Source organism: Populus alba, chromosome 11 (assembly GCF_005239225.2).
Source record: "Populus alba chromosome 11, ASM523922v2, whole genome shotgun sequence".
Classification (NCBI taxonomy): domain Eukaryota; kingdom Viridiplantae; phylum Streptophyta; class Magnoliopsida; order Malpighiales; family Salicaceae; genus Populus; species Populus alba.
In genome coordinates this window covers 18,306,989-18,334,768 of record NC_133294.1, presented here as the reverse complement: position 1 = coordinate 18,334,768, position 27,780 = coordinate 18,306,989, and the positions used below count along the sequence as shown (strand labels likewise).

The following is a 27,780-nucleotide window of genomic DNA, read 5'->3' as shown; positions in this document are numbered from 1 at the left end:
ACTTCTACTATTTCACAGGTTGCTTCGATTGGCGAGATTTGGTCGTTTAATAACAAAAGATCAAAGTCTCATTCTTTTTATTATATATAACAAAACAACAATGGTTCAAGTGGGTCATTCAAACTTCACAAATTCATTAAAATTTCATTTTCGCATCCCCATCTGTTGCCATCAACAGAATTTAGTCCCTGATTATCATCTAAAAAGAGAAAACCACATGAATTCTACCACCAAGTTCACTTTTTTACTTATTTTCAATAAATCATTTCCACCCATATAAGAAAATGGGAAACAAAAAATCATAATCCAATACCAGAAGTAAAAGTAAAAAATCGTAATAAAAATAAAGGGACTAGAGAATTGTGGATCCTCAAAGGCATGCTTGAAACGCTTGTAAATCTTCAACTCCGTTGTTATCTGCTGCAACTCATGTTTTGTTACAGAATTCCCAACTCATATTTTTGGGAACGAAAAATTTGTTGTAAAATATTTTTTTGGATTATAAAAAGTTAATTTTTCTAGCATATTTTCAACTTAAGTTTCGTAAAATAATTTGTTTTTATCAATTCATTTAGTTTATCCAATGAACCTTCTGAACAATAACTTTTTATTTTCTAATGATTTTTAAAGCAAACATTATCAGGTTTTATTTATTTATTTGTGGAGGATAATTAAATCAAACTAATGAGAATCAATTCTAGTAATTATAAAAATTAATTATGCATCAATTTTAGTCTAAAAAATCAGTATAAAAAGGGTTGAAAGGGAAATGTTGTGCATAACAAGTGCCTTTGCTATCTTATTACAGCATGTTCTACCATGTTTTTCTTCAATTATTTTAGAGCTTAAATTTGGTTTTTGTAAATAGCTTTTGAGTTTGGTTTCCTTGATTTGTAGACCTTAAAAAGTAATGTAATTATAAATAATTAATATGAATTAACATTGGAGTCTTTTATTTAGATCACTAATAACTTTTAATAAGCATTGTTAACATCAATGGAAACTCTATAACGAGGTGAATTACTACACCCTTCTTTAATTTGTTTATATGATCCATGCACTGAATATTTCCCATGGATCATATGTTTAAAGGAAGATCATAAATACGCACCCAAAAGGTAATAAACTCAACTAATTTAAATAATTCAAATAAAAAAATATAATGATAAAAAATTAACTAATAAAAATATTGACAACATAAAAAAAAAGATAAAAAATTTGACTGAGACCATCTAATTAACATCCTAAATTTATAATATAGCCAATGATACTGATATAATTTTATTAAAAATAAATTAAATGAAATTATACAGTTATAAAAAAAAAAAAAAAAATTAAACGATGAGCTCAAAAATAAATTAATTAAAGAAAGCCTAGAATACTTTTCGCAGTCCGAAACTCGAGGCAGTTGCTCGAAAAAAAAAATATTCCCATTAATGAAGTTGTGCGCTAGTAATTTTTATTTTTTAAAATTTATTTTAATATTATCATATAAAATAATTTTAAAAAATAAAAATAAAAATAAAAACAAAAACAAATACAAAACTCCCTTTCAAGCAGCAAGCTTTTCCTTGGAATTTCCCGAAGTCTCTGCCGTGCTGTTAGCAAATTGCTTTAAGCTTTAAACTTTAAAGTAGAGGAAAAATAAAAAAGAAAAACTCTTTTGGATAGAGCATGAAAGGTATGGTCTGAAGAAAAAGGAAAAGCAAGACAAAAATGGAGGCTATTTTAGTGGCTTTTTAAGCACTTTGTGGATCTGTGAACACCTAACCACTCCACCAGTCAAATCATGTCTGCTTCCAGCTATAGAATAATCTAACAATCCCATTAAAAGTTTTTTTTTTTTTTTAGGAGTTGTTTTTTTAAATATATTTAAATAATATTTTTATTTTTTAAAATTTATTTTATCATCAGTTAAAATGATACGAAAATATATAAAAAAATTGAAGAAAAAAATATTTTTAAAATATAAAAATAAAAATACTTTAATTTATAAAAAAACAATTATAGTTAATTTTGAAACTTTAATTGATATGCTGTAGTTCAAATCTTAGATGAAGATATATTTTAGATTGCGGTGAAATCTGTTTTTTATTAAATTAGTTTTTGAAAAAATCAAAATAATTTTTTTAGTGTTTTGAAGCTTTTTTGATGTATTAATATTAAAAATAAAATTTTAAAAATAAAAAAATATATTATTTTAATATATTTTTAAATAAATCTTTTTTAAAATAACATCTATAACATTTTTAAATACTTTTTAATAGAGATGAAAACTTAGAAATTGAGGATGGATTGTTTCATTGTGTATTTGAAATTATGTTAAAGATAGACCGTTCATATTGAAAAAAAAAATAAAAATCTGGTGAAAATCTAAATATCTTATTATATTAAAGATAGACTGTTTATATTAAAATCACGAAATTTATGTTAAAAAAAAATCCACTTCTTTGAATTCTAATTAGTCAAGAAGGACATCCCTCTAACCATTTTGCTAATCTTATTTAAGAGGGAGCCTAATCTCCTGAGTATATATGGTTGTTAACTTTTTAGAAGGAAAACATGTTCCATCTTATGGTTTCCAATACTTTCTATCGACTTTGGATAAATGCATAGTTATAAAGCTAGTTTGATTATGATTTGGTTCTGGATTATAAATTAGGTAAGTTAACTAGCGGGTCAAAGAATTGATCCAAGTTTATCGAGTTTTTTTATTATTTTTTAAAATAATGTTATTTTTTATAAATTTAAAAATCTAAAATAATATATTTTTTAAATAAAATTAAAATAAAAATTCACTAATTTTCACTCGAGTTATGAATTAACATACTGAGCATCTAAAAGTAACGAGGTCAACTCTCTTGACGATTCAAAAACAAACCCAACCCGAACTAAGTTTTGAAATTATGATCATGTTTGGGAACGTGGTTGAAACCGTGTTTTTTAAAAATTTTGATTTTTTTATTTAAAATTACTTTTTTATTTTTTTTTGGATTATTTTGATGTTTTGATGTCAAAACTAATTTTTTTAAAATAAAAACATATTATTCTAATACATTTTTAAATAAAAAATATTTTAAATAGCAATTACAAAGGCTGTCAAAAATATTTTTTTGACACGACACGGAATATAAAATATAAACTCGAATCATAAACTTAAATTGTAAAATCATAAGTAAAATATTTTAACTAATTATATATTAACAATTTCAATCAAGTAGTAATTAACAATATAAAAAATAAAAATAAAAATAAAAAAAAAATCCAAACACTTTTACTTTATTCACATTGATTTCTCTATTTCTTAGACAAATCAACCTACTTACTTCGTCATTTACAATAAACGAGTCCCTTCAAATTTGATAGACTATTTAACATTAATTATTCCAAGAGTCAAGCATGCAAATTTACAACTTTTATTCTATATAATTGCCAGCTAAAACAAAGTAATATATCAATTAATATGTTAATAGTTTACATAACAAAATTATGAATAATAAATGTGTATTTTAATTTTATGGAAATAAAATCCACAAATAACTTATATAATTAAAAAAATATATAATAATTATAATCAAAATTAAGCCTTTGATTATCAAATTGTGCAAGTTTTGCAAGATATAAATCTAAAACAATAAAAATGTTAAGATATAGATTATAAGAATGCATAATTTTATATTTTTTTCAAACTTGTAAAATCGGTTCGATTTTCCTGAGTTTGAATGAGTTTGACCGATTTTACTAATTTTAAAATTTTTATTTTATTTGACATATTAAATATATATTAACTCATAAAATTGTAAGATTTTAAAAATAAATTCGTTTTTTTTTTTTTTTACAACATTGGCAACTACTATTGTATTTCTAAAAACACGAGTCACTGTACTGACCTAAGAAGACGTTCCGAGTTTGATAAGTTCGGACAAATGTAGTAATCACAATCATACAGTGAATCACAATTCAATAATGGCATAGGCAGACATTATAGCTTGTAGGGACTTCTAAAGTAAGGTCAGAGTTCCCGGCCCTTCTTTTGATTAATTTTGTATTTATTTGACCGAGGGATTAGTAAATTTCTTCAATTTATTTATTTTTATTTTATTGGAATAAATTCAGAATATCACATCAATAATACGTGCGTGTTCAGTGTTTAAAAAAAAACAGTTTTTCTTTTTAATTTTAGTTTTTTTTTTTCCTTTTCAATTTTTCCTTTCTAATAAAAAAACTAGAGAAGATGTTCATTTATTGAAAACGAAAACAAAGTTTTTCATTAAAAAAAAATACATCAGAATTAGAATTGTATAATTCATAAAAATCAAAACCATAATTTATAATAATAATCTTAATATTTCATATCTATGATAATCTAACTACATAATATTAATCTTAATTATTTCATTCAAATTAAAAACTATAATGAAAAAAATTATATTATCAACTAAAAAAATCTTCATATTAGATTTTCAATAAAAACTAAACTTATATATGAAACTAGCTAGATAATATTGAGATATATATATAGAATTAATCTTTTAACTTGTACATAAAATAAAAAAAATCGTATAGTTCATGCTTTCTTTTCATTTATATAGATTTTAAAAAAACTATTTTTTCAATTTTATAAATTGAGAAGTATTACATTTGAAACTTTCTAACAGTTTTTCATTTTTTTTACTCCATTTAAAAATAAATTTTGAATTATCGCCCATTTTCTAGATAATCCCATACAATGTCCCATGATTATCTCCTTCCAACATCAGAAAGTTACATGCACCTAAAGAAACAAAAGGATAAGAAAATATTAAAATTAAATTCAAAAAAGAAAGAATAGAAAAGAAACATTCCACCTTCCACGGTGCTAGTAGTTTCCCAAGGCCGGTGTTGAAGATACAAGTAGAAAGCCTTGCCATTAACGAAACCTTTCGGATAATCATAAATCTACCTTAAGCTTAAACATGGCGGCCACTTTCTCTCAGCTTGACCAAGACACAACAAGCAAGAGTTCTTCAAGCAACACCAGGTCTCCAGGAACAAAATGCCCAGCTCCATTTTTATCCAAGACTTACGACTTGCTAGAAGAAGGCGGGGCTCATGGTAGCGATGATGATCATCCTCATGGCAAGAGAGTTGTTTCCTGGAATGCAGAGGGAAATGGGTTCGTAGTGTGGTCTCCATCTGAGTTCTCAGAGCTCACTCTGCCTAGATACTTCAAGCACAGCAACTTCTCCAGCTTCATCCGTCAGCTTAACACTTATGTGAGCAATTACTATTACTATATATATGCTTTCATCTCTTCAACATCCGTCAGCTTCTCCAGCTTTATCCTTCTTATCAAATGCTAGCAACTTTCCTCTAGACAAAAATGATCCCCTTTTGTTTTGCAGTTAGTTTCTTTTAGGGTTCACCATATAATATACAGGGAAATTCTTTTTAGCACGAGATGATGGGAGTTTTGGAATATTTTTTTATCTCCTTTTTGTTAATGATCTAATCCAAGTTAAGGATTATCGATGAACACCATGAATTATCATGATCTGAGGTGATTGATTGTTCTTATTTGACTGCTTAAAGTATAGGGTAAACAATGTCCTACTGCTAAGTTTAATGTAGTTGTTGTATGACTTTTACAATTCAATCATGTGGTCAGAGCCAGTTTTTCTCTCTTCTGACAAGGACTTTTTTAGGGAGCAAACCTGTACTCCATTTTTTCTTTAGAAACCTGCGCTTCAATTTATGCAAGCACCACAGGCTAGTGGTTATACTGTTTTTATGATCTACGTATAAGCTACTGTATATGGATTCACTTTTTGTCTATTTCTGTATGTTTTAGAGTGTAGGAAACACTGTTGTTTAAAGTATAAAGTATTATTTATCTAAAAATATATCAAAACAATCTTAAAATACAAAAAAAAATTAAAAATTTCCAAAAACGCTCCAGACATCATCTTCATCTTCATTTAATCTGGTGTCCAAATGGGCCTTGGTGCTTTAGTATATGTCTTTCATCTGTCAAACCTGGATGGCAACATTTTAGGCTCGGTGCCATGAATCTCGTGACCTTGTGATTTTATAGTGAATCTAATCATCTGAATTAAAGCAGGGATTCAAGAAAACATCATCGAAGAAATGGGAATTCAAGCATGAAAAGTTTCAGAGAGGGAGGAGGCACATGCTAGTCGAGATCATTCGGAAAAAATGCGAGCCTAGCATGTTTCCAACATATTTAAAGGCTTCTTCTAATCAAGAGAATGCAACAATTGACATGGAAGAAACTAATTGTTCGATGCTCATGGCGGAGAACAAGAACCTTAGAAGAGAGAAACTTGAACTGCAAATCCAAATAGCACAATTCAAGGCTCTAGAAACTAAGTTATTGGACTGTCTTGCTCAATACATGGGAAACCACCAGAACAAAACCAGGAGGCTATGTTAAGTTCTGATGAAATTACAAAAAAAATGGCGAAGGCCTAGGAGTGCTCTCTCTGCGGGTCTCCTTCCCCAGTATATTGCTTAGTCTCTAGTTTTACTTTTCCCTAAATATTTGTAAAATTAATGTGCTGATGAGAGAGAGAGAGAGACATGTTTGTAGTTTTAGTTTTTTAAGTAGATTTATGTAGAGTGTGTTTGGCATTGCGGTAGCTGTTGTGGTTGTGGTTTGAAAAAAGTTGTTTTTATAAAAAGTATTTTTAGTTGAGGTTGATTTGAAAAAATGAGTGTTTGGTTAAAACTGTGGTTGAAATTGAGGTTGACGAAAAAGTAGTTTAATGTGTTTGGTTTAAAAAATGTTTTTTCAAATTGAGGTTATAAAATAATTTTAAAAAATATATATTAATATTGATGGTTTTAAAATTTAAATATTGTAAAATTAATTACTCTTATTATATCATGAAAAAAATAATACTTTATATAAAATATTTTTTATTATTCTATTAAACTATTTATAATTTCATTACGTATAAAATTCATTCGATAAAAACTACAAAATTGATATTACTGTGCGAGTGAATTTAATTCACTCTATACTAGTTTTTCAAGAAAAAATTTCGAGAAAAAAAATATTATTCACGTCGCGAACGAATTTAATTCTGCAAACTAGTTTTTTTTTTTTAAAAAAAACAATATAATACAATTAACACATTAAAAAAAAAAAAAAAAACCTGCGTACAGTGCAAGTGAATTGCACTGTTCACGTGAACAGTGCAATTCACTTGTGAACAGTGTAATTCCTTGTTTTTTATTAGCCGCAGAATTCATGTGGGTCCCATACACAGTAAATCACTTTTTTTAATTATCAAACGACTACGAACTGCGATTTAAATAAAACACAGCCGCAGCCACGTAGACAAACGGACTCGTAATCTAGTTCTCTTGTGCGTTTTTTCTTCTACGTCTACGAATGTTGCTACTGCTTTGTTATTAAACCAGGACAACTAGGTAGCTCCAGTCGTAATTAAATAGGTCACTGGGTTTTTTTTTTTTTATATATATTTATTTAAGAAAAATCTGGGAACTATATCTTTTTATCCAGCTCAAAACTCATAACCTGGCTTTGAATTGGGTTATAGATTTATAGTTTCTAGTTAGATAGGTGATTAGCGCTATGTTATAAATTGAATCAAATTTAACTGAAAAAATAAGTTATTAATATTATATATGTGGAACGAGAAGAACAAAAAGCATGTTATAGAGTCATTGCTTTTTGCCGTGACACCATCCTACAACAAGAAAGAGTTCGCTAAGATGGTAAAGGCTACACGATGGCACCAAAATATACCATACATGCTTTTAAAATAACAATTTAAAAAGTAAATTAAACAAAATATTATAAAGTTAGTATCTCATAATTATATTTAATTAATTATTTTAATTTAATAAAAAATATTTTAAAAAAGCTAAATTTAACAAAGAACGATAAATAAAAAAATTCAAGATAACCCAAATTATTTACAAATTCAATGAAAAATTTTATATAAAGAAAATAAAAAAAAATTATACAGCCCAATATTCAATTAAATAAATGTTAATGAAACTGAAAAAAAATATGAGCTTAAAAAAAAAAAAAACCCTAAATAAAAAAAATCCACAAAATTACAACCCGTGATAGCTTATACCAGAACTCAATCAAGAAGCTCAATCCACAACCAATTTAATATTAAATAATAAAATTGAGAAAAAAAATTTAGAAAATTTACCTAAATAAAAAATAGCAATAAAAAAAATGATGATGAAATATGATAGGGTAAAAATAGGAGGAAAAATCATAAAAAAAAAAAAATTTAATTGTAAAAAGTATCTCAAATAACAATCAAAATAATAGACACCAAATTTGACAAAAAAAAAAAATATTAAAAAATGATAAAATTGAAAAAAAAACTAATTTTATAAATTATTTCAAATAAAACAAATATTAATTAAAACAATATAGATCAAATTTAAAGGAAAAATAAATTGAATGTTTTGAAAATTTAAAGGGTTAGACTCGAAAATCAAGGAGGAGGGAGAAAAAAAAAAAGGTTGTTGACACCAAATCAAAAGTCAGCAAGTCACATGGGCCATCTAAGGATGGAGGAGTGCCAAGACAATTCAAACGCCACCTTGAAAGCCATTGTTTGGTCGTCAAATTCCTCCTCACGAGTTGCTTGAATAATGCAACCACGACCTATGAGCTGACACTTGCATTGTATGTGTCAATCACTTTTGTAAATAATATTTATATTTATTAAATTGTTAAATTTGAAAATCTAGAGGGTTCGGGTCAAGAATGAAAGAGAAAAAAAAAAAAAAAAAAAGGTTATTGATATCAAACTAGAGGTTAGGAAGTCACACATGTTGTCTACAGATGAAGGAACTATTGAGATGATTCGAACATCACATTGATAGCCACCATTTAACCGCCAAACACCCCCTACAAGCTGCCTTAATGGTGTGGCCATAACCCACGTGCTGACGTATTCAATACACGTGTCAACAACTTTCTTAAATAATATTTATATTTATTTATTAAATTATTAAATTTTTTCTCGGTCAACTTGATGATAACTAAAAAACTAAGATGAAAATACAAAAAGCCCTTAGAAATTTTATTTTTAAGGATAATTTAGTTATTTCATTATATTATAAAAAGTGAAAATACAAAAAAGCTCCTAGTTGTTAGGTTATTATTATTATTATTTTACTTTTATGAGTAATTTAGTTATTTTAAAGTATTTAAAAATATTAAAAGATCGATTTATCCTCTATCAATATAATAACCATTAGACCATTGTAAAAAGACCATATGACCTTCATTGATTTTTCTTTGAAAATATTAAAATGATAATTATATATTTTCAATTGTAATGAATCTTGATCTGAGCCTATTATTTTCAATTATAATATATATATATATATATATATATATATATATATATATATATATATATTGTTTTTTTTTAATTTGTGATCATTTATCCTTAATTAAGCTAACTTGGAAACTACCGCTGATAGCCCAATAAAAGCCCAGCCGAGCTCTAAGACCCGTTTCTCTTAAACCCTACTGGCACAGCAAAAAAAAATCCACTGTTTCTTTTACCCTGTCTTTGCTGCGAAACCCTTACAATGAACACAAAACTAATCTCTAAAACCCTAATCCAAAATCAAAATGCAATCATTTCCAGATCTTACTACACCAACAAAACTAATAAAGCTACCCTGTACTCAAAGCTCAGTCCTTTAGGAAGCACCCCAAGTTTGGAGCCTGAGCTTGACAGTTGGATCCAAAGCGGAAAAAAGGTCAAGGTTGCCGAGCTTCAACGCATTATCCACGATTTTCGCATGCGAAAACGGTTCACTCACGCCCTTCAGGTTTTTCTCTTTTTGGGTTTTTCTTGTTTCTTTAGTGTTTTGTTGATTTGGATTTTGTTTGGCTGCTGAGAAAATGTGGGAAAGGAAAAGAAAGGAAGGTTGAAAATTAAACTAATTGTCGATCACTTTGCTTAATGGTCAATGCCATGTTGGAATTTTGCCTCAAAATGAGTTTTCACAGAATAAATGCTTGGCTATGTATGGATTTTGACCGTATGTGCATCTCAACCGTGTTGGTGGATGGATTGCTGCCTTTTTAATCTATATATCTTTCTTTATGAAAAACACATACAAATGTTTTTTTTTTGGTTGATAAAAGATGCAATGTTTATAAATGGAGGTAAATGAGAGCATAAATTTTTTATTCATTTGAACTTTTTGTTATTAATGTTGGCTACCAAAGAATTATTTAATTTAATTTTCTACTCTTTAGAATTTTTGTTCAGGTAATATATACTTTTATTGTATTGCCTCTAAGTTTGTGGCACTTTGTGGGTGCAGGTGTCAGAATGGATGAATAAAAAGGGCATTTGCATATTCTCACCAAGTCAACATGCTGTTCAATTGGATTTGATTGGTAGAGTTCATGGGTTTGTTTCTGCTGAGAACTATTTCAATAACCTGAGGGACCAGGATAAAAATGAAAAGACATATGGTGCACTTCTGAATTGTTATGTTCAGAAGCGTGAAACTGATAAGTCCATCTCGCATTTGCAGAAAATGAAGGAGATGGGCTTTGCCAAATCATCTCTCTCTTACAATGACATTATGTGCCTCTACACGAATGTTGGCCAGCATGAGAAGGTTCCTCAGGTCCTAAATGAGATGAAGGAGAACAATGTTTCACCTGATAACTTCAGCTACAGACTTTGCATGAATTCCTATGGTGCTAGAGGTGACCTTGAGGGAATGGAAAAGATGTTGAATGAGATGGAGCACCAACCGGACATTGTTGTGGACTGGAACTCATATGCTGTTGCTGCTAGTTCCTACATCAAAGGTGGCCTTACTGATAAGGCCATTGATTCCCTGAAAAAATCAGAAACAAGGCTAAATAAGAAAGATGGAACTGGTTACAATCATCTGATTTCACTCTATGCTGCACTAGGGAAGAAGACTGAGGTTTTGAGATTGTGGAATCTGGAGAAATCTACTTGTGAAAGGCCTATAAACAAGGATTATATCAACATTATGGCTTCTCTAGTGAAGCTTGATGAGTTTGAAGAAGTTGAGAAAGTGCTAAAAGAGTGGGAAGCATCTGGCAATTTTTACGATGTTCGGGTGCCAAATACCCTTATTATTGGGTACTCTGGTAAAGGCTTGTATGAGAAAGCAAAGGCACTGCTTGAGAACTTGACCGAGAAAGGAAAGGTGACTCTCCCAAACATTTGGGGCAAAGTTGCTGCAGGATTCTTTGACAAAAATGAGGTGGCCAAAGCTTTCAGTTGTATGAAGGCTGCCCTCTGCCTATATGAGGAGAATAAGGAATGGAAGCCAAATCAAAAGGTGATCAGTGGCATTTTGAGCTGGCTTGGTGATGAAGGTAGTGCTGAAGACTTAGAAGCTTTTGTGTCCGCGTTGAAGAATGTCATCCCAATGAACAGGGAAATGTATCATGCTGTATTGAAGGCACATATAAGAGCTGGGAAAGAAGTGCATGGACTGTTGGACGACATGAAAACATACAAGATAAAGGAGGACGAAGAAACTAAGAAAATCTTGAGCATGATGCAGAAGTAAATTCAACAACCTAAGGCCTTAATGTTATTCCATTGAGAACCACAATAACTCCCGTATTCAAATCAAGTTTGTTCGTGAGAGAATCATGCAACTGATGCAGCACTCCATTTTGTTTGTCTTGTTGCGTTGAGGCAATTGGTAGTTCACATTTATCAAGATTATTCCCTTGCTTGCTTCCAGTTGTCCATATGAAATTGTTCAAGCTAATCGTGATGGGTTTTATTCATATATGCCTGGTCCATTTAATTTATCAACAGCCTTATTTCATGCATAATGCATAGGCTGGAGTGCTGCTTGGGATTTGCTGTCTCTCCGTTCTTTCTGGTTTGAAGATAGATTTCTACCCCCACACAAATTAAAGGTGGAAAACAATCCTTCTCCCTTAAAAACTACTTAGAGTGTGTAGTTAGCAGATAATCCCATCCTGTACTTGTTCTTTTTTTCTTTGTAGCATTGATTGCTTAAAAACTTCAAAGATGCAAACATTAGATTTTAAGCTAGCAACAAAGCCAGAATTTGACACATTCAAGAAGGTAAATGCTAAGTCATAGAATACGAGGCATAATCCATGTCCAAGACTCAAAATACGAGACACGAACTAAGCCTAAAAATAAATGGGCTAGGGTGTGGATCCAAGCCCACAAAACCAGAATGTATTTTACCTCTTTTAGATATATAAACTTCCATGAACTAATCAAGACTACATCTTCATATTTTCAGCATCCTTATCACCTTTTTCATCATTTTTCTGTAAAAATTAACACCTTGTAGCCTCTACGACTTTGTTTCTCCTACAAGTTTACAAATTCTAGCATTATAGGGTCCATAAATTCAACAGATAACTTGTTTTATAGATGCTCGTGATTCTCAGTAATCACGTCAATTCATTTTCAACATCTTAACCTATTACCAGCTTAAAAGATATTATGATCGCTTGTGGTTTTCTTTAAATCTCCCCAAATACAAATATTATGTTCTATTGATTTTCAATATCATCTGTGTTTTCAAGTTTGCTTTAAAATTGGATTTTAAAGCTTATTTCCTTAGGCCTTTGAATCGTATTCTTTCCATACCTCCTCTGGGTTGTCATAAAAAGTTCTAAATCTATGACAACTGCAAGGACTTCAAATGCTTCCCTTAGGGTCTACAATCCGAGTGCATCCGAGCAAGATTCCTTCGAAGAAACTGCGCAATTATTAAGCATCTGTTGCTTCGTTCTTTTTTCCCGTAATGAATTTGTCAGAGTTCTTGAAAAATCCTCGTGTAAATAGAAGTTCATATGAAATAAATCGATTCTGTAATTTTCTGCTTCCTGCTTGGACTTCTAAAGTTTCTAGTGCAATACATGCTCTCATCCAAGCATCTGACCTCGTCAAACAATTAATAGTCAGGAAAACTTGTCTGTGTATTTGATTTCAGTTGAACTGGCAATATGACCATGTGATGAAACCACTTTCTTTCATCTTGCAAAGGAAAGCATGTACATGCCCTCCAATATTACCAGCTAGATTCATCCATCGTAAAAGCAATCCAAATCATACTTGATACCACTTGAACCACGTTGCAAGAAAAACTTTCATATTATAGCTTAAATCTATGATCTATCAGAAAACCAAGCAAGGCATCAGAACATTGGTAAGAAAGTATATTGTGCAATCTTCAGGCTCATCACTCATGTATAACATCAACAGATATCACTAACATGAGTAGAAAATTTAGGTTTGGCTGGTCATTATTTGAAAGAATCGATGTCAACCCTACTCGGATAGGGTGGATTTTAGTTCTCCATTGTCTCGCAGCTCCAGTATAATATCACAACCGCCTATTAGCTCACCTTTGTAATAAAGCTGAGGAAAGGTTGGCCAATTCGAGAAGACCTTTAGTCCCTGCCTCACGTCCTCATCTGATAAAATATCAAAGGACCCAAAACTGACACCCTTCTCCTTCAGGGCATTCACAACTTTGGAACTGAAACCACATCTGGGGGCATCTGGGGTGCCCTTCATGAAGAGCATCACTGGTGAAGAAGTGATCAGGCTCTTTAAGCGATCTTCTAGAGTCTCTTTCTGAACAATCCCTTTCTCAACCAAAATCCTTTTAAGTTCCCCACTTTTCTGCATCTCCAGCACAATGTCTGATCCGCCAATAAGTTCACCTTTGATGTACAGTTGAGGGTAACTGGACCAATTAGAATAGACTTTAAGCCCCTGACGGACTTCTTCATCGGTGAGAATATCAAAGCTCTCAAAGGTCACCTTTTCCTCTTGAAGGATTGCTACTACCTTCCCACTGAAACCACACTTTGGCTCGGTAGGTTTTCCCTTCATAAACAACATAACTGGGCCTGAATTAATCAGGCTTTCAAGTCTGGAGGTCAAGGTTGTGCTCAAGCCAGGGGATTGTGTACTGCTGCCCTTTCCATTTTCACTTCCACTCACTTTTGCCTCAACAGAACTAATAGCATCAATTCCATGATCTCTGAAAACTTCTTTTAATTCACCACTCTCATGCATTGCAATTGCTATGTCACATCCGCCAAGAAGCTCTCCTTTGCAGTACAGCTGAGGAAATGTGGGCCAGTTCGAGAACAACTTCAACCCCTCACGAACCTCATTGTCAGATAAGATATCAAAAGTTCCGAATTTCACAGTTTCATCCTTCAAAATATCAATAACTTTTTGGCTAAACCCACACCTAGGAGCTTCAGGATTCCCTTTCATAAATAGCATGATAGGGTGAGAGTCAATCAGCTGTTGCAATTGATTTTTTAATGCATCACTGAGGCCAGGTTGTGCTTGGTTTGCTTGTGCGGAGGAGCCATTTTCTTTGACAAACTCTTTGACTGTTTCAAGAACAGTAGGTCCAGCAGCCATTTCAAGGCTGGCAGGGGCTGCAGGTTCTCCAGGGTTAGCTGAGCCAGCAACTCTAGCAACTTTGTTTGCCAAACTGGAAGGATCTGCACCTTCCAATGTATCAACTGTCTTGCCATCCTGATGAAGAAAATGCATGAAATCGCTGGTTAGTATTCACAATGAGAACTATGTTTTCAGGAGACAAGAACAGCAGTAATTCATTCCTAGGTTGCTAAATATACATGAATGTAGACAATCTTGCAAAAACTAGAGTATAAAATTGAAAATTTTCAGGTCATTTTCTAATTTTTAAGAATAAAAAGAAGATGAAAATAGGCCCTTTACGGTAACTTGAGCGTGTGCTACATATCAAGAACTTTTCTGGTTTACATGGCTCGGAACTAGACATTGTATATCCATCTCCTTGCCGGATGCACAGTTCAGCCCAACTAAATCCAGACGTAGCAATTTTAAGGATTTCATAATTCGTTTGGTTTTGAGAAGTTTTGTAATACATGATTAGGCAGGCAGGTTTCGAAAATGAATGGTTTTGGTTTTGAGAAGTTCGGTGGCCTGATTAATCAGGTGGGTTTAAAAAATGTTCCAAAGCTAAGCCGCAAAACCCACAAACAATATCACATGAGTTGGATGCAAACTTAATCCAAAATTTATACGAGTATAAAATAACTAGCATCTTTCCACAGGATTATTAAACAGCACACAATAAAAGCATGCAAAGCATACAAAAAAATCACTACATCTCGTCTTTGTCTCAAAGCCCAGACAGCAGTACCATGTATTTCATGAATTCTAGATAGTTGTTCTTAAGAACCGATTTTACTTGGCATTACTCCTTTCATTTTACAGACTATAATAATGTGCTTCATGGATTTAATTTTGACCCAAATAAGAAATCCTTAAACCTGCAAGCTAAATGACTACACACTGCTCCACCAAATTATCACTTAAAACCATACGAATGACTTGCACAAGTGAATTAATAATTCAATTCAGTAATCCATCTTCTACAAGAGACGATTAGAATCATGAAACCCATTAAAACAGAGCAAAGTAATCAGTATTAACACAGCCAAAACATGTCCTTTTCTAAGACTACCATTACAGCCTAAATTTCAACAACAAAGCTGGATACGGATACTTACAAACAAAACATCAATAACAACCCAAAAGAACATAAAAATTTCAAAACCACCCCCTTAAAGAAAACGAAGATACCTTCACGAAAGCAAAATAAGGCACAGAAGACACTGAAAAGGCCTCTGATATCTCTGGTTGCTCCTCTGCTTCAACCTACGAAACAAAACCCACATCACCAATTCAAACAAAAAACAAAAACCCACGAACATGCAAACAAAGAAATTCACATTACATACCGTGAGAAAGTGGGTGTTAGGAAAATCAGTGGAGAGATGAGAAAAGACTTGGTCCATTTGTTTTGAAGCATCACACCATGATGCCCAGAAGTGAATGATTACTGCTTCTCCACTTTTGGTTATGTTATCAAGCTCAGCCTTTGATTTCACGTCCTTTACCGACCCCCTCATTTTTTTTTTAATTCCAGCCTGCAACCACACACTCGCAGAAATTTGCAGACACGCAGCAGAACTTCCCTTTCCTTTATTTATCAATAGAAACCTGTCTCTTTGTTTTTTCTTTTAAAAAGTGATTTTAAAATTTTTAAAATTTTAAATTATTTTTATAAATTATTTTAATATACAACTATTAAAAATAAAATTTAAAATATATATATATATATATATATATATATATATATATATATATATATTTCAAATTAAAAACAATATCACAATCTCAAACACTATTTAATATTCTTTTATTTTATTTGGATTTTTTACTAGACTATAATTTGACCCCATAAAATTCAACAAGTTTCAAATTCATCCCTTCAATTTAAGATTTCTTGTTTTAAGATCCTAAAAATCTCCAAAAGTTTCAAGTCAACTCCTTAATGTTAAGCAACTAGTCCTGATTACCATAAGTCCAAAGAGAATATTTTCTTAAAAAAATCATTGAGTTTATTTAAAGAATATTATCGAAATATTTTTTGTATTAAAAATATTCTTAAGATTTTAAGATTTTTCTTATTGAAGGGGATGATTTTTAAAATACTAAGGATATTTTGGATACAAGAGAATCGAAAAGAGATTTTTATAATATTTTTTTAAATGAGGAGAGGTATTTATAAATTCTTAAACTTTGATATGGTTTTGAGTATATTCAATTTTCAAAAAAAATAAAATTCCTTGATAGGGTTATTATTTTAATTTGTTAAATTTACTTTCAAAATATAATTGAATCTCATCTATGTAACCCAATAATAAAGGCATATTTGAATTGTATGGATTAAATGCTTGTTTTAAGTTTAATGTTTAATTTCGTTATTATTAACTACAAATTATCTGATACCTGACAAATTAATATACAGATTAGTGAGTCAAATGGTTTGGATATCTCATCTATGTAACCCACTAAATATTGCAATAATTTATTGTTATATGTTTCCTTTTTTTTATTTAGTTGCTTAAATTATAAGGTAAGTGCCTTATGTTGAAAATTTAGTTTTAAGACATTGTTAATTAGTATATTTGAGGCTAAATTAAAAATGAAACTCATTCATTTTTAGAGTTCAAATTTTGTTGAAAATTATTCATCATCATAAAATTTTTAATATGAAACATTTACATAAATAAATAAATAAATAAATGATCTTAAAGAATCATTGATTGGCAAGTTATGGAAAAATCCAAAACTCTCTAAAAACTTTCATCCCATGTAGAAAAGAAACAAGTTTTCTTTGTTTTTATATAATAAAAAAATAAAAAAAATAAAATTTAGCACAAAAAAACACTTACACTTTTAGAGGAGAAATTCTATAAACAAAATGGATTATGAATTTAAACCTAAATAGGCTCTTGCTCATGCTTCCGATTTTTGAGGCTATAAGAGATTATTTATTGCTATTAACCTTTTTTCTAGGCTTGGATTTGGGTTAATAATTTTTTGATCATGAAGAATTATTTTTCTCGAGTCCATGTATAAATCTCATTAACAAAGTTGATAAGTTTTTTTTTTAACCTAAATAGTATTTGGACTATTTATTAAGCTAAAAATACATCATATTTAAAGTCAAAATTATAATATTTAGTTTTGATTTATGAGAACTAATTAAAACTAATAATAAAAAATATATAATTTTGATAATTACTAATATTAATTTTTTATTAATTGTGGTTGCAAAATCCACTATAAAAAGGAAATTGAAAAAATAATTTTCAACATTTTTTTTCTTTCCAGATTTTACAACTCTTCCTCACCTTATTTTTAGTGTTTTTCCTTTTTATTTTTAACTTATATTTTAAGCTTTATTTACCTTCCAATTTTGAGCTCAAGTTTGGTTTTTTTAAGAGATAATTAAGTTAATTTTTTTATATTAGTTGAACTTATTTAAAAATATATCTAAACAAAATGATGTAATAATTTTAAAAGACTTAATGCAAACATGTTATTTATATCAAAAGATGAGTAATAACATTTTACAAAAAAAAATATTTATCCTTGACAATAAAACTTAATTATATTTAAAGTGCTTTAAATATCCTATTTTTATGTTTAAATTAATATATTATATGATTAATATATATGCTAGTGATTATAATTTCTTTTATATATATATATATATTAAAATATTTTTATTATAGTAAACAAAACATCCATGTCACTAGCCTAGGTAGAGCCCCGTGAAGTGGCATGTGATGATGCACAATTTGTTTTACAATACTGGTTATCTCTAGTAAAATTTTAAACCGGTAATTTCCCTAGGAATTTTTAAACGATCTAGTAATAGATTTAACTCAAGATTTATAAATTATAAATTTTGATGGGGTTACTTAATTAGCTCAGGTTCATTTTTTTAAAAAAATAATCAAAATAATATTGTTTTTATTAAAAAAATAAATAACCAATGAGTTGTAAAAACTTAGATTATATTATATTAATTGAATCATTTGAATTTTCATCTTCAATATTTATTTAAAAATCCGGCCTAATTTAAACTCTAAATCACCAAGTTCTTTATCAACATGTAGGCCATTGAGTTTTAAAATTGCTAAGATGTGCACGATTTTCCTCTACCGTACCTTAAACAAACATTAATCCTTTATAGGTGGCTCTAAATATGCCAAAAATATTATATGTCTAACAAATTCATAAATTCAATAAAAGATAACTTTTTAGAAAAAATAAAACAAACAAACACTAAAAACTAAAAAAAATACCCATCAATTTATGAAGTAAAAAAAGAGCTAATAAAAATTACACAAAATATTATATATAAAAAAGGGTTTGAACTCGGGAAAAAAAAAAATACATATGATGCTACTTGCAAATCTTTCATATTCAGCCGTTCATAAGGACTATCATGGCACCTTTTTTTTTTTCTACCTGTTTATTTGGAAATGTAATTATAATTATATTTTAAAGTATTTTTTATATTAAAATATATTAAAATAATATTTAAAAAAATATATATTTTTAAGATCCTGCATTAAAATGCTTCAAAATATAAAAAAAATATTAATTTTTAAAAAAAAAATTAAAATTTTTAAAAATACAATTTGCTTTTCGTTCCAAACATATCTTTTTAAGACAAAAAAACAATCACTTTTTTTTTTTTTTTTCCCCGAAGAAGCTCTTAGTATCAATTTGTTTTTATCCCAAATTGTCAGATAATTCAAATCCTTCAAGTCCTTGCTCAAAACCTACGAAATTCTCCCACGATCAAATTTGTAAATCACAAGAATTCCCAATTTTATTTTTATCTTTTTCATTAATAATTCCCAATTTTAAACCAAAAGGCAGCTTCAAAAGACAGCTTCACTAATCACTATCAAATAAAAAACCACCAAGAAGATTAGCTTTATGGAGTTGCAAGAATTTAAACAGAGAAATGAACTTAAATTCAGAAGTTGATTGAAGAGTAGAAACATTATTTATGCTCATAATTATATCAAACTTAACTTTTGATATTTTACTGAAAACCTGATTCATTAAAAACAAAAAAAAAAATTAACAATCATTAGGATACGGTTAACCTTTTTCTAATGCCATTAAAAGTATTAAGCACCTCAAGAAGGGAGCTAAAATCAAGAAAGTTGAAACATATTACTGGATTACAGAAGACGAGTTGAGAATACATCAAAGAATGCATCAAATGTTATTCTTCATTGCTTCTTTATAGCGTTTACACGGTCAACATTTTGATAAATAGTAACTTGTCAACAAATGATCATGAGTCATGACAATGATTCTCAAAAAACAAAAAAAAAAAAAACAGATGGTGGCTGCTTGCCTGCTTCTCAAGAAACCCACTTGATTCCATGTTGTGTACTATTTGTTGGCGAAACTCAAGCGCTTAGGGTTGATATCATCCAGTTGAATTAGTATTGTTCCAACATCTGCTCCTTTCGTCCAGTTTATCGATTCCTTCTCTAATAGCTTCATAATCTGCAAAAGTAAAGGGGGTAAGATATAAATTCTGTTTTGGATCCTTCGGTTGTGATAAGTAGAACTTGAAAAGGTGAATCATTTTTTGTCCAATCTCTCAAATAAAAGGATCAAAGCAATCTTACCAATCTCCTACGAGCCCCTTTTGTAACATCCACCTCATTTGTCTCAATGATGACTTTGAGGTACTTGAATGCTGAAGCAAGAAAATGGACATAGATAAGATGCATGACGAGGAAATTATGAGGGCAAAAGAAGGCATGATGATAGCTTACATGGGATGCCTGAGAGTAAGAGAAGATTACTCCTCAAGGAGCGTATTGCATCTTTTGCACCATGTTCATGCAGATCGAGCAACATCTGGTCTTGAGTCTCAACATTTCTGATAATGAAAGCAACCAGTAGATTAGAAAAAATGCGAGGGAAGCAAATAAAGATTTATAATGCAAAGAGAATAGAAAAAACAAAGAGTGCACACCATTAGATACTAAATGAAATGGAAAAAAACATAGACAAAAATCACTAACTTGGTTCCAAAAATCTTCTGAGTAGATTCCTCATCTACCTCATAAGCCTTGTCACGAAAAAAATTTCCCTGACATTTATAACTAAAATTATTATATTATCCAACAATACCTTCTAATTGAAAGTGACACAACTGAGATGCTGTTGAAACCAACAGCTAAAATAAAAAATATGTATCTTGAGTGCCGATGATGTTGCCAGAGAAAACAAAAACGTGATGACTTGTAAACAGACAACTTGCTTTGTGAAACAGTCAGAAACCTTACCTCGTCCATTAGTTTGTTTGCTCGCTCATCATCTCCCTTTGCAAACGCATCACCAGCCTGACAAGGAACATTCTTATTTTAGCATGACCAGACTAAAAAGGTGATAATACAAACCACATTGCAGATTTCTTATGCAAAATCCAGTCTGAGGTATCAAATTGCGGTAGCCTGTAGCTATTAATATTCATAGGAATTTTTTTCTCATGTTACTAAAATTATTAAACCATCTTACAGTATCATGACATACATAACCAAATTGATTCAGGAATTGCAAATTTACAAAATATGGGTATAAATGCCATTATCATAGGAGTCCAAATTTCAGGAAAAATAGAATTAGCAACTTACAGCTTTGTAAAATTCATTCATTGTGGTCCGATACTCCTTCCAAGCTTTACGAAGAAGATGGTAACTATCATCTTCATCTACATCTTCAACTGATAACACTACTTAGCATAAAGAGAAGAACATTAACAAACCAACCAAGAAAAAATTAACAAACTGAAAGGCCCGTATATAGCATTTTAACAAAAAACAAAAGTCTATACAGTTCACACACAAAAAAGAAAAGAAAAGAAAAATATATAAAGCTCAACAAGACAGGATCAGAACCATTTTTTTGCAGCAAGTGAAGAGGTCCATAAGCAATATATTACCTTTTCTTTTACAAACACGGATTCTTACTAACCCCACATGGTAACATATAAATGTCCATAGAGATTGTTTTTTGTTTCTTCTGATGAAAGAAGTAAAATTTATCAGTGTCCGAGACCTATTCAAAGTGCATCATATTGCTATTAAAAAATACAATATTTCAGGGGGGGAAAACAAATAGAATTTGCAACATGAGTTTACAAGCTGCAATGATAGGCCTGGGAGAGAGCACAGGCATGCCCATTTACAACATTTCAGAGCAACCAGAAAAACACCTGCCCTGAACTTTATTGCCTGATGCATCCCTTAGTTATCATCAAGCCATAAAATAAGAAGGAAAGAATGGTGCATATCACTGAATCAGTGCTTTAATTCATCCCAGAGAGAAACATTACAAACAGGCCATCAAACAATTCTAACTCAAGTGACAGTGAGCAAATATGAAAGAGAATTGTAAGTTCCCAGATCCATGCAAGAATATTTCAGTTTGTTTTTTTGTTTCTTTGGTGAAGGGGGTGTTAGGGACTAGCAAAAACATACCCAACGTGTTGCTCAGCGCTCCATGAATTAAAAAGCAATGTAGATGCAGCGAAAAGAAATCTAGTCCATAGAAGCCAAAAAAGGGGCTCCAGGTCCCAAATTTCTTCTGAATGAGCTACTTAAAGCATCCAAGCCTTCTAACTTCCTATACAAATTACTTCGTTAATGAAGTTCATCTCAAAAGAGTTCTTACCATGGTCATAATCTTGCAGAGAGTCCATAAAATCAGTCCTGTTCTCTAAGGTAAAGTCAGTAGGAGGTTCAACCACTGGCTCTCCATATACTATTGACCTCCTCTCAGCCTTTGTTATTCTTCCAGATAACTCCCCAGATCTCTCAGCACCATTAAAAAGTGAGGCCAAAACTTCCTTCTGGAGGTTGTTTCTCTCTTTCCCCTGGCCAGGTGATCCTCCCCCATTTGCATTTGAAATTCTATTTGCACTGCTGAGCAAATACAAGCAAACAAATGTATTATGACGTAAAATAATCAAAATGATAAGCTGATCTTTCCTTAATTATGAGAAAAGTATCCTATAGCTTAATAAAAGCAAATTATTTAACTCGCTGGAAATTTTGCAAGTATCATACCCTCCATAGGAACTCATAAACTGTAAATTTTTTTGACATGAAGGTCCTCCACTATTTGACTGTGCATCTGTGAACTGTAAGACAAAATTGCAAGAGGAAAAAGATATGTAAATCAAGTATATCATTATAACCCTTAAATTGGAGGAAGTTCACTTAATTTCAAAGATAATGTGAACCACAAGACAAATACCAACTTGTTGAGGGAGAAAAAAAGCAGCACAATTGAACAATTGACACATCCATATATTTCAATTGAATAATTAATTGCACACTTAAAAACCATGAAGCCAGTCATCATGAGCTTCTTACCACTAAACCTCTTCTTTAATACTAGGAAGAACTGTATTCAATAGACAACAAATTATTGAATTATAATCTCATACCAACCAAGAAGAACAAGAGTAGAATTTGTATCATATAGGACAAACAGGAAAGCTTTGGCATGTAAAATACTCTCCCAGCTTTACTCAAGCCTGTTTAGGAGTGTGGTGGCTTCTTCTCGGATTTTTTTTTTCATTTTTGATATCACCATATCAAAACATTGGAAAATACTAAAAAAAACATTAATTTAATACATTTTCAGAGCAAACGTGATTTTGAAACGCACCCAAACACAGTTGCAAACTCAATGCCAAACAGGCACTAAGATGCAAGACTAGTAACAGCTGACCTTGCCTAATTACTCAAATACTCAAGTTAACAACTAGTACAAACTAAAAGTTTCTCTGTAAGATATGCACTAAATGGTATGTACAATGATCCCTCAATAAATGAGGATTTTTCTAAACTGAGCTGGTCATGCTAACCTTTCCGGTGGATCTACCAACATAATTGTTCCTTTTGTCCAAAATCACTGCTGACATATTAAGTAGTTTCTCCATGCTCTGAAAGGTACAAAAAGAAAGAAAGATTTAGAAATGCTTAATGATAAGATCACATTAATTACAAACAAACTAAAACACGCAGTATCTTCATGAGTTACTTCATCATGCATATTAACTTAAAAGTTTCATCCATGTTCATCAACGATGTTTAAACATAGGTTCTTTGATACGCTCATTGAGGAAGATCAGGGTGAAGTTCATCAGTTGAGGCATCCTACTAAAAAGAACAGAAGCTTTAGCACGTGTACACTGGTAACACTCAAGTAGTTGGTTTGGTCATGATGGGTGGTTCCAGTTACATTCCACTTTAAAATCCCTCACAACAAACACCCTAAATATTATATAAACTTTTACAAGGTAGCCATACTTGTGGGCAAAATAGCATACTGAAAGAATGGCTTATTAGTCTAAAATATAAAAAACAACCCATGCACCAAAAAAACATTAATAGTTGCACAAATTTTAGGGTTTCTTGAAGGCGATCATGGTGTAATCATAAATTTTAACAATTAAAGCCCAAGCCTTGTGGCTAAAAACTCTAGCCTACTTTTTAAAGGCCTTTGTTCATTGTCACCGTAAATCAGTGATGCCTTTTAATCCTCTCAGTTAACTAATTTATAAAGCTCAACCATTGGAAGCAACCAAAAGTATATAATTCTGAATCCTAGGCAAGCAACAAATGCCAACCTACAATATGTCCCACCTATGAAAGCATCGTTTCTTTAACTAGCAACAAGTGTAATCAAGATTTGGTTGTGAAAATAAATGATAGAAAAGAGGGCATTTGGTAAAAAAAATCAAAATAGTCCTTGAACATTGAAGAGGACATTATACATACCTTTTGCATATCATACCCACATGTATCTGCAAAATCAACATAAAACCTGATTAGCGATCTGGTTGGATAGTTCATTTGCATATCATAGTGCAGGGTCGAATCTTTCAAGATCTAAATCCTCCATCCCATCTCAAATTTAAATCTTTAATTGATTGAAGATTTATGTTATTTACGAAATCATAGAGAGTAGGTTACACAAATCATATAGAGGAGATCTCACTTTTTATTAGAGAAAATCTCATCAATTTAAAACAGATTCCACTCATTCCAGATATTTTTAAAGGTAGAAGTTACAAAACAGCCAATTACTAGGGAACAGAAGGTTTCACAACAATATATGATTGAGAAAAGATTTAAAGCATTGTTTACCTAGAGCTTGTCGAATCATTTCCCTATCCAGCTGGAAGCCATCTCCTAGCATTTTGAATAAAAAATCTTCCATATCCTTGTGCATACGATCATGCTTTGATTGGGTTTGTTTAGGTTCTTCTCCCCAAAGTTCAGACATTGGGAACTCCTGTGCGTCCAATTTCAATGGTTTGGTTGCGACAGAAGAGCCATTGCCCGCTGTCATGGATCTAATGTAACTTTTTCCAAGAACACTTGAAACAGTGCCTCCTGAAACTGGACGCCATTTTTGTTTTACATTTCTGAACTTTCCATTTGCATCACATTTCTTCAAAATATAACCATTGGATGACTCAGAAGATCCTTCACTCAGCTTAGCCTCTCCACTGGATGAATGACTTGAAGAAGCAGAGGCACCTCCCTCCATATCTTGAAGCATTTGAACAGTCAAATCTGCATTTTGGCCTGCCTTGCAATAAGCAGATGCTATTTGTTCAAGAGAAAATTTAGAACCAAATGCCTCAAGCAAGCCCTCCAATGCCTTCTCCTCATCATCACATTTCAATATGTTTGAAGTAGATACTTCCATTTCAATGCACTACTGAAAAAAGGAGAAAGAAAATTTTTGATAATCAATTCAGCATATTTAATTGGAATGGAGAGACCATTTCAGCATTCACATAAACTATGTGAGAAAGGAATTGAACAATAGCCCTCACCAAAACAGCAGATGCATACACTAGAAAAAAGGAAAAAATGTCAGATTCACTAATTGCAAATTCAACCTCACATCCATACTACAGGCAAGACATGCTGTTTTCCCATCTGCATACACCCGCAAAACATCTAAGCAATAACAAACATGATTATAAAGCATTGAACTCATATGGGCCAACAGAGCAAGAATAAAAAAAAAAAAATTACCGAAATCAAACAAAACTATCAAAATAATGATACCAGTAACAGAAATGAATTTAATGAGGGTGGGGTGTCACAAAGAATTAATTTGAGAGAAAAATGCTCCATGATGCAAAAAAGAAACCATTAAAGCAACAAAAAATGAACATAAAAAGAGAAGCTAAACCCTTCCTAAATAAAAAACCCATCTCCCAAATAATGCATTCTGCATATAGTCTATACGCTTAAAAAAATGTCAATGAAGAAACAAATCACCATGAAGATGCAGCAGAAGTTGTGAAACCAATCAAAAGATCTATAATTTATATCCACTAACTCGTCTTTCTATTGAAGCAATCAAATGTAATTTAGAAGCAATTAAATTTACACTAAAACTGGATTCTACTTCCAACAGAAACAGACAATAGCATGCAGAGAAAAAATCCCAATTTGTTATTTATTTCTCAGAGTCCTGAAACATGTAAAGAAAATTCACGACCATTACATCCATATTATCAAACAGAACAAGAACCAAATTAAGCCAATAATAAAAGCAATAAAAACAGTGTAAATGAAAGGCATTCCAGTAGTGCTATAGAGGCTATGCCCGCGAATTCGACTTTGAATGGTAGCAGACAGAAACAAAAAGATATATCTTAAACTCCCCATCCCCCCCCCCCCCAAAAAAAAAAAAAAAAGTATGGAAGCCACTAAAAGGAAACAAGAACTGATAATAAACCCTCAAAAAAGAAACCTCATTTCTCCAAAATGACTAATTCAAAATCAGATTACCAGAAATGTAGTCTACTTATTTGACAAAATGTCCAAACCAAAAAAATTTGAATCAAATCGCATCAAACTTTGTATCCAAGTACCAGTCTTCGGCTACCAAATTAATCAAATTTGATTGAAAGCTATTAAGTCTACATCCATAAGTCATAAAAGATTCAAATTCCAACAGAAATAGAAGAAGAAAAACTCGCTTCCCCACAAGAAACCATTTTCACAAAAAAAAAAAAAAAAAAAACAACTGAAACCCAAAAAAAAATTATTTTTTCTAATGAGTGTGAACTGAAGCAACTAACCAGAGAGGCTTTGGCGTTGAGAACTTGTAGAGGGAGATAAGCTATTGGGCTCAAGAGAGGTTCTGGTCAGGGGTATGGTTTATATATATATAAGAAATGGAAAAAACATGAATATTGATTGAATAGCATTTTTATTTATTTATTTATTTATTTTGAGTATCAGTAAAAAAAATAAAAATGAAGAAAACAAAATGATTGCCTTTTGGCGCTCAATTGAAGAGTGAGTACATGTTTTGATTCTATTTTTATTTTAATAGACTTCCTTTTCGTTTACAAGTTGGGTTCTCTCCTCTTCCTTGCCGTCTCGTCTAAATGTGACAAACGAGTTAAAAAAAAAAAAGTGTTTGATAAAATTATTTTTTAAAATATTTTTTTATTTAAACATATATTAAACTATTATTTTTAAAAAAAAATTTATTTTTAATACTGGTATAATGAGACGATATAAATACAAAAATAATAATTAATTTGAATGCTACATGGAATTTAAAAGAAATCATGAGAAAGAAACTTCTTACAAAAGTTGCTTGGACGTGAAAAATTTTGTTGAGAAAATGAGTGCAAGGGTCAAAGGGGGCTCCATATGCATGACTCTTTGAAGAGGGCAAAAAAAAAGTGTTCAACACAACAATTATATGCATGTTACTTGGATTCAAAGATTACAAGTTATTCAATCATTTTAAAAGATAAAAAAAAAAAATAAAATTGTAGTGTTTGATTAAGTTGCTCTCTCATGTTACCGAGCTTTTGAAAATACTATTATAACTATATTTAAAAAAAATTAATTTTTTTTTTGTTAAAGATTAATTTATATATATAATTTCAATCGTTTTGATGTACTGATCTCAAAAATAATTTTTTTAAATATATATATATATATATATATATAATTTTGATGCATTTTGGCATGAAAAACACTTTGAAAAACAATCACAACCACACTTCCAAATATATCTAATTAGGTATACGGTATTGTGTTTCTCATTATGGTATTTTTTAATTAATTTTTTGTTTAAAAATATATTAAAATAATTTTTTTATTTATTTTTATATCATTACGTTAAAATCATCAGAAAACACTAAAAAAACATCTATCTAATATTTTATCAAGCAAAAACTATTTTTTAAAAAATAGTCAAAAGCATAAAGAAAAAACATTCTCAATGGAATTATAGT

The 27,780-nt window shown here is 30.7% G+C and overlaps 4 protein-coding genes across 5 annotated transcripts; 2 read left to right on the top strand and 2 right to left on the bottom strand.

Moving 5' to 3' along the window:
* Positions 1-4,785: 4,785 nt before the first annotated feature.
* On the top strand, positions 4,786-6,631 carry LOC118031333 (heat stress transcription factor A-2b). Its single transcript, XM_035035706.2, has 2 exons — positions 4,786-5,255; positions 6,101-6,631. Exons 1-2 carry the CDS (start codon positions 4,956-4,958, stop codon positions 6,431-6,433), a joined length of 633 nt encoding a protein of 210 aa, XP_034891597.1. The 5' UTR covers positions 4,786-4,955; the 3' UTR covers positions 6,434-6,631.
* A 2,891-nt stretch (positions 6,632-9,522) lies between these two features.
* LOC118031332 (pentatricopeptide repeat-containing protein At4g21705, mitochondrial) lies at positions 9,523-11,809 on the top strand. Its single transcript, XM_035035705.2, has 2 exons — positions 9,523-9,843; positions 10,345-11,809. Exons 1-2 carry the CDS (start codon positions 9,598-9,600, stop codon positions 11,581-11,583), a joined length of 1,485 nt encoding a protein of 494 aa, XP_034891596.1. The 5' UTR covers positions 9,523-9,597; the 3' UTR covers positions 11,584-11,809.
* A 1,335-nt stretch (positions 11,810-13,144) lies between these two features.
* On the bottom strand, positions 13,145-16,099 carry LOC118031331 (monothiol glutaredoxin-S17). Its single transcript, XM_035035704.2, has 3 exons — positions 15,830-16,099; positions 15,672-15,746; positions 13,145-14,573 (listed from the first exon to the last, which is right to left on the bottom strand). Exons 1-3 carry the CDS (start codon positions 15,998-16,000, stop codon positions 13,341-13,343), a joined length of 1,479 nt encoding a protein of 492 aa, XP_034891595.1. The 5' UTR covers positions 16,001-16,099; the 3' UTR covers positions 13,145-13,340.
* A 3,579-nt stretch (positions 16,100-19,678) lies between these two features.
* Positions 19,679-26,819, bottom strand: LOC118031330 (putative nuclear RNA export factor SDE5). 2 transcript variants are annotated; one of them, XM_035035701.2, is made up of 12 exons: positions 26,605-26,819; positions 24,644-25,223; positions 24,275-24,300; positions 23,359-23,436; positions 22,553-22,626; positions 22,158-22,408; positions 21,119-21,216; positions 20,771-20,827; positions 20,507-20,574; positions 20,255-20,361; positions 20,105-20,175; positions 19,679-19,979 (listed from the first exon to the last, which is right to left on the bottom strand). In XM_035035701.2, the coding sequence occupies exons 2-12, from the start codon at positions 25,209-25,211 to the stop codon at positions 19,863-19,865; spliced, it is 1,515 nt and encodes a 504-aa protein (XP_034891592.1). In that variant the 5' UTR covers positions 25,212-25,223; positions 26,605-26,819; the 3' UTR covers positions 19,679-19,862. The 2 variants fall into 2 exon arrangements, with proteins under 2 accessions (XP_034891592.1, XP_034891594.1); XM_035035703.2 differs by having other exon boundaries at positions 22,158-22,405; positions 26,605-26,818.
* Positions 26,820-27,780: the final 961 nt, after the last annotated feature.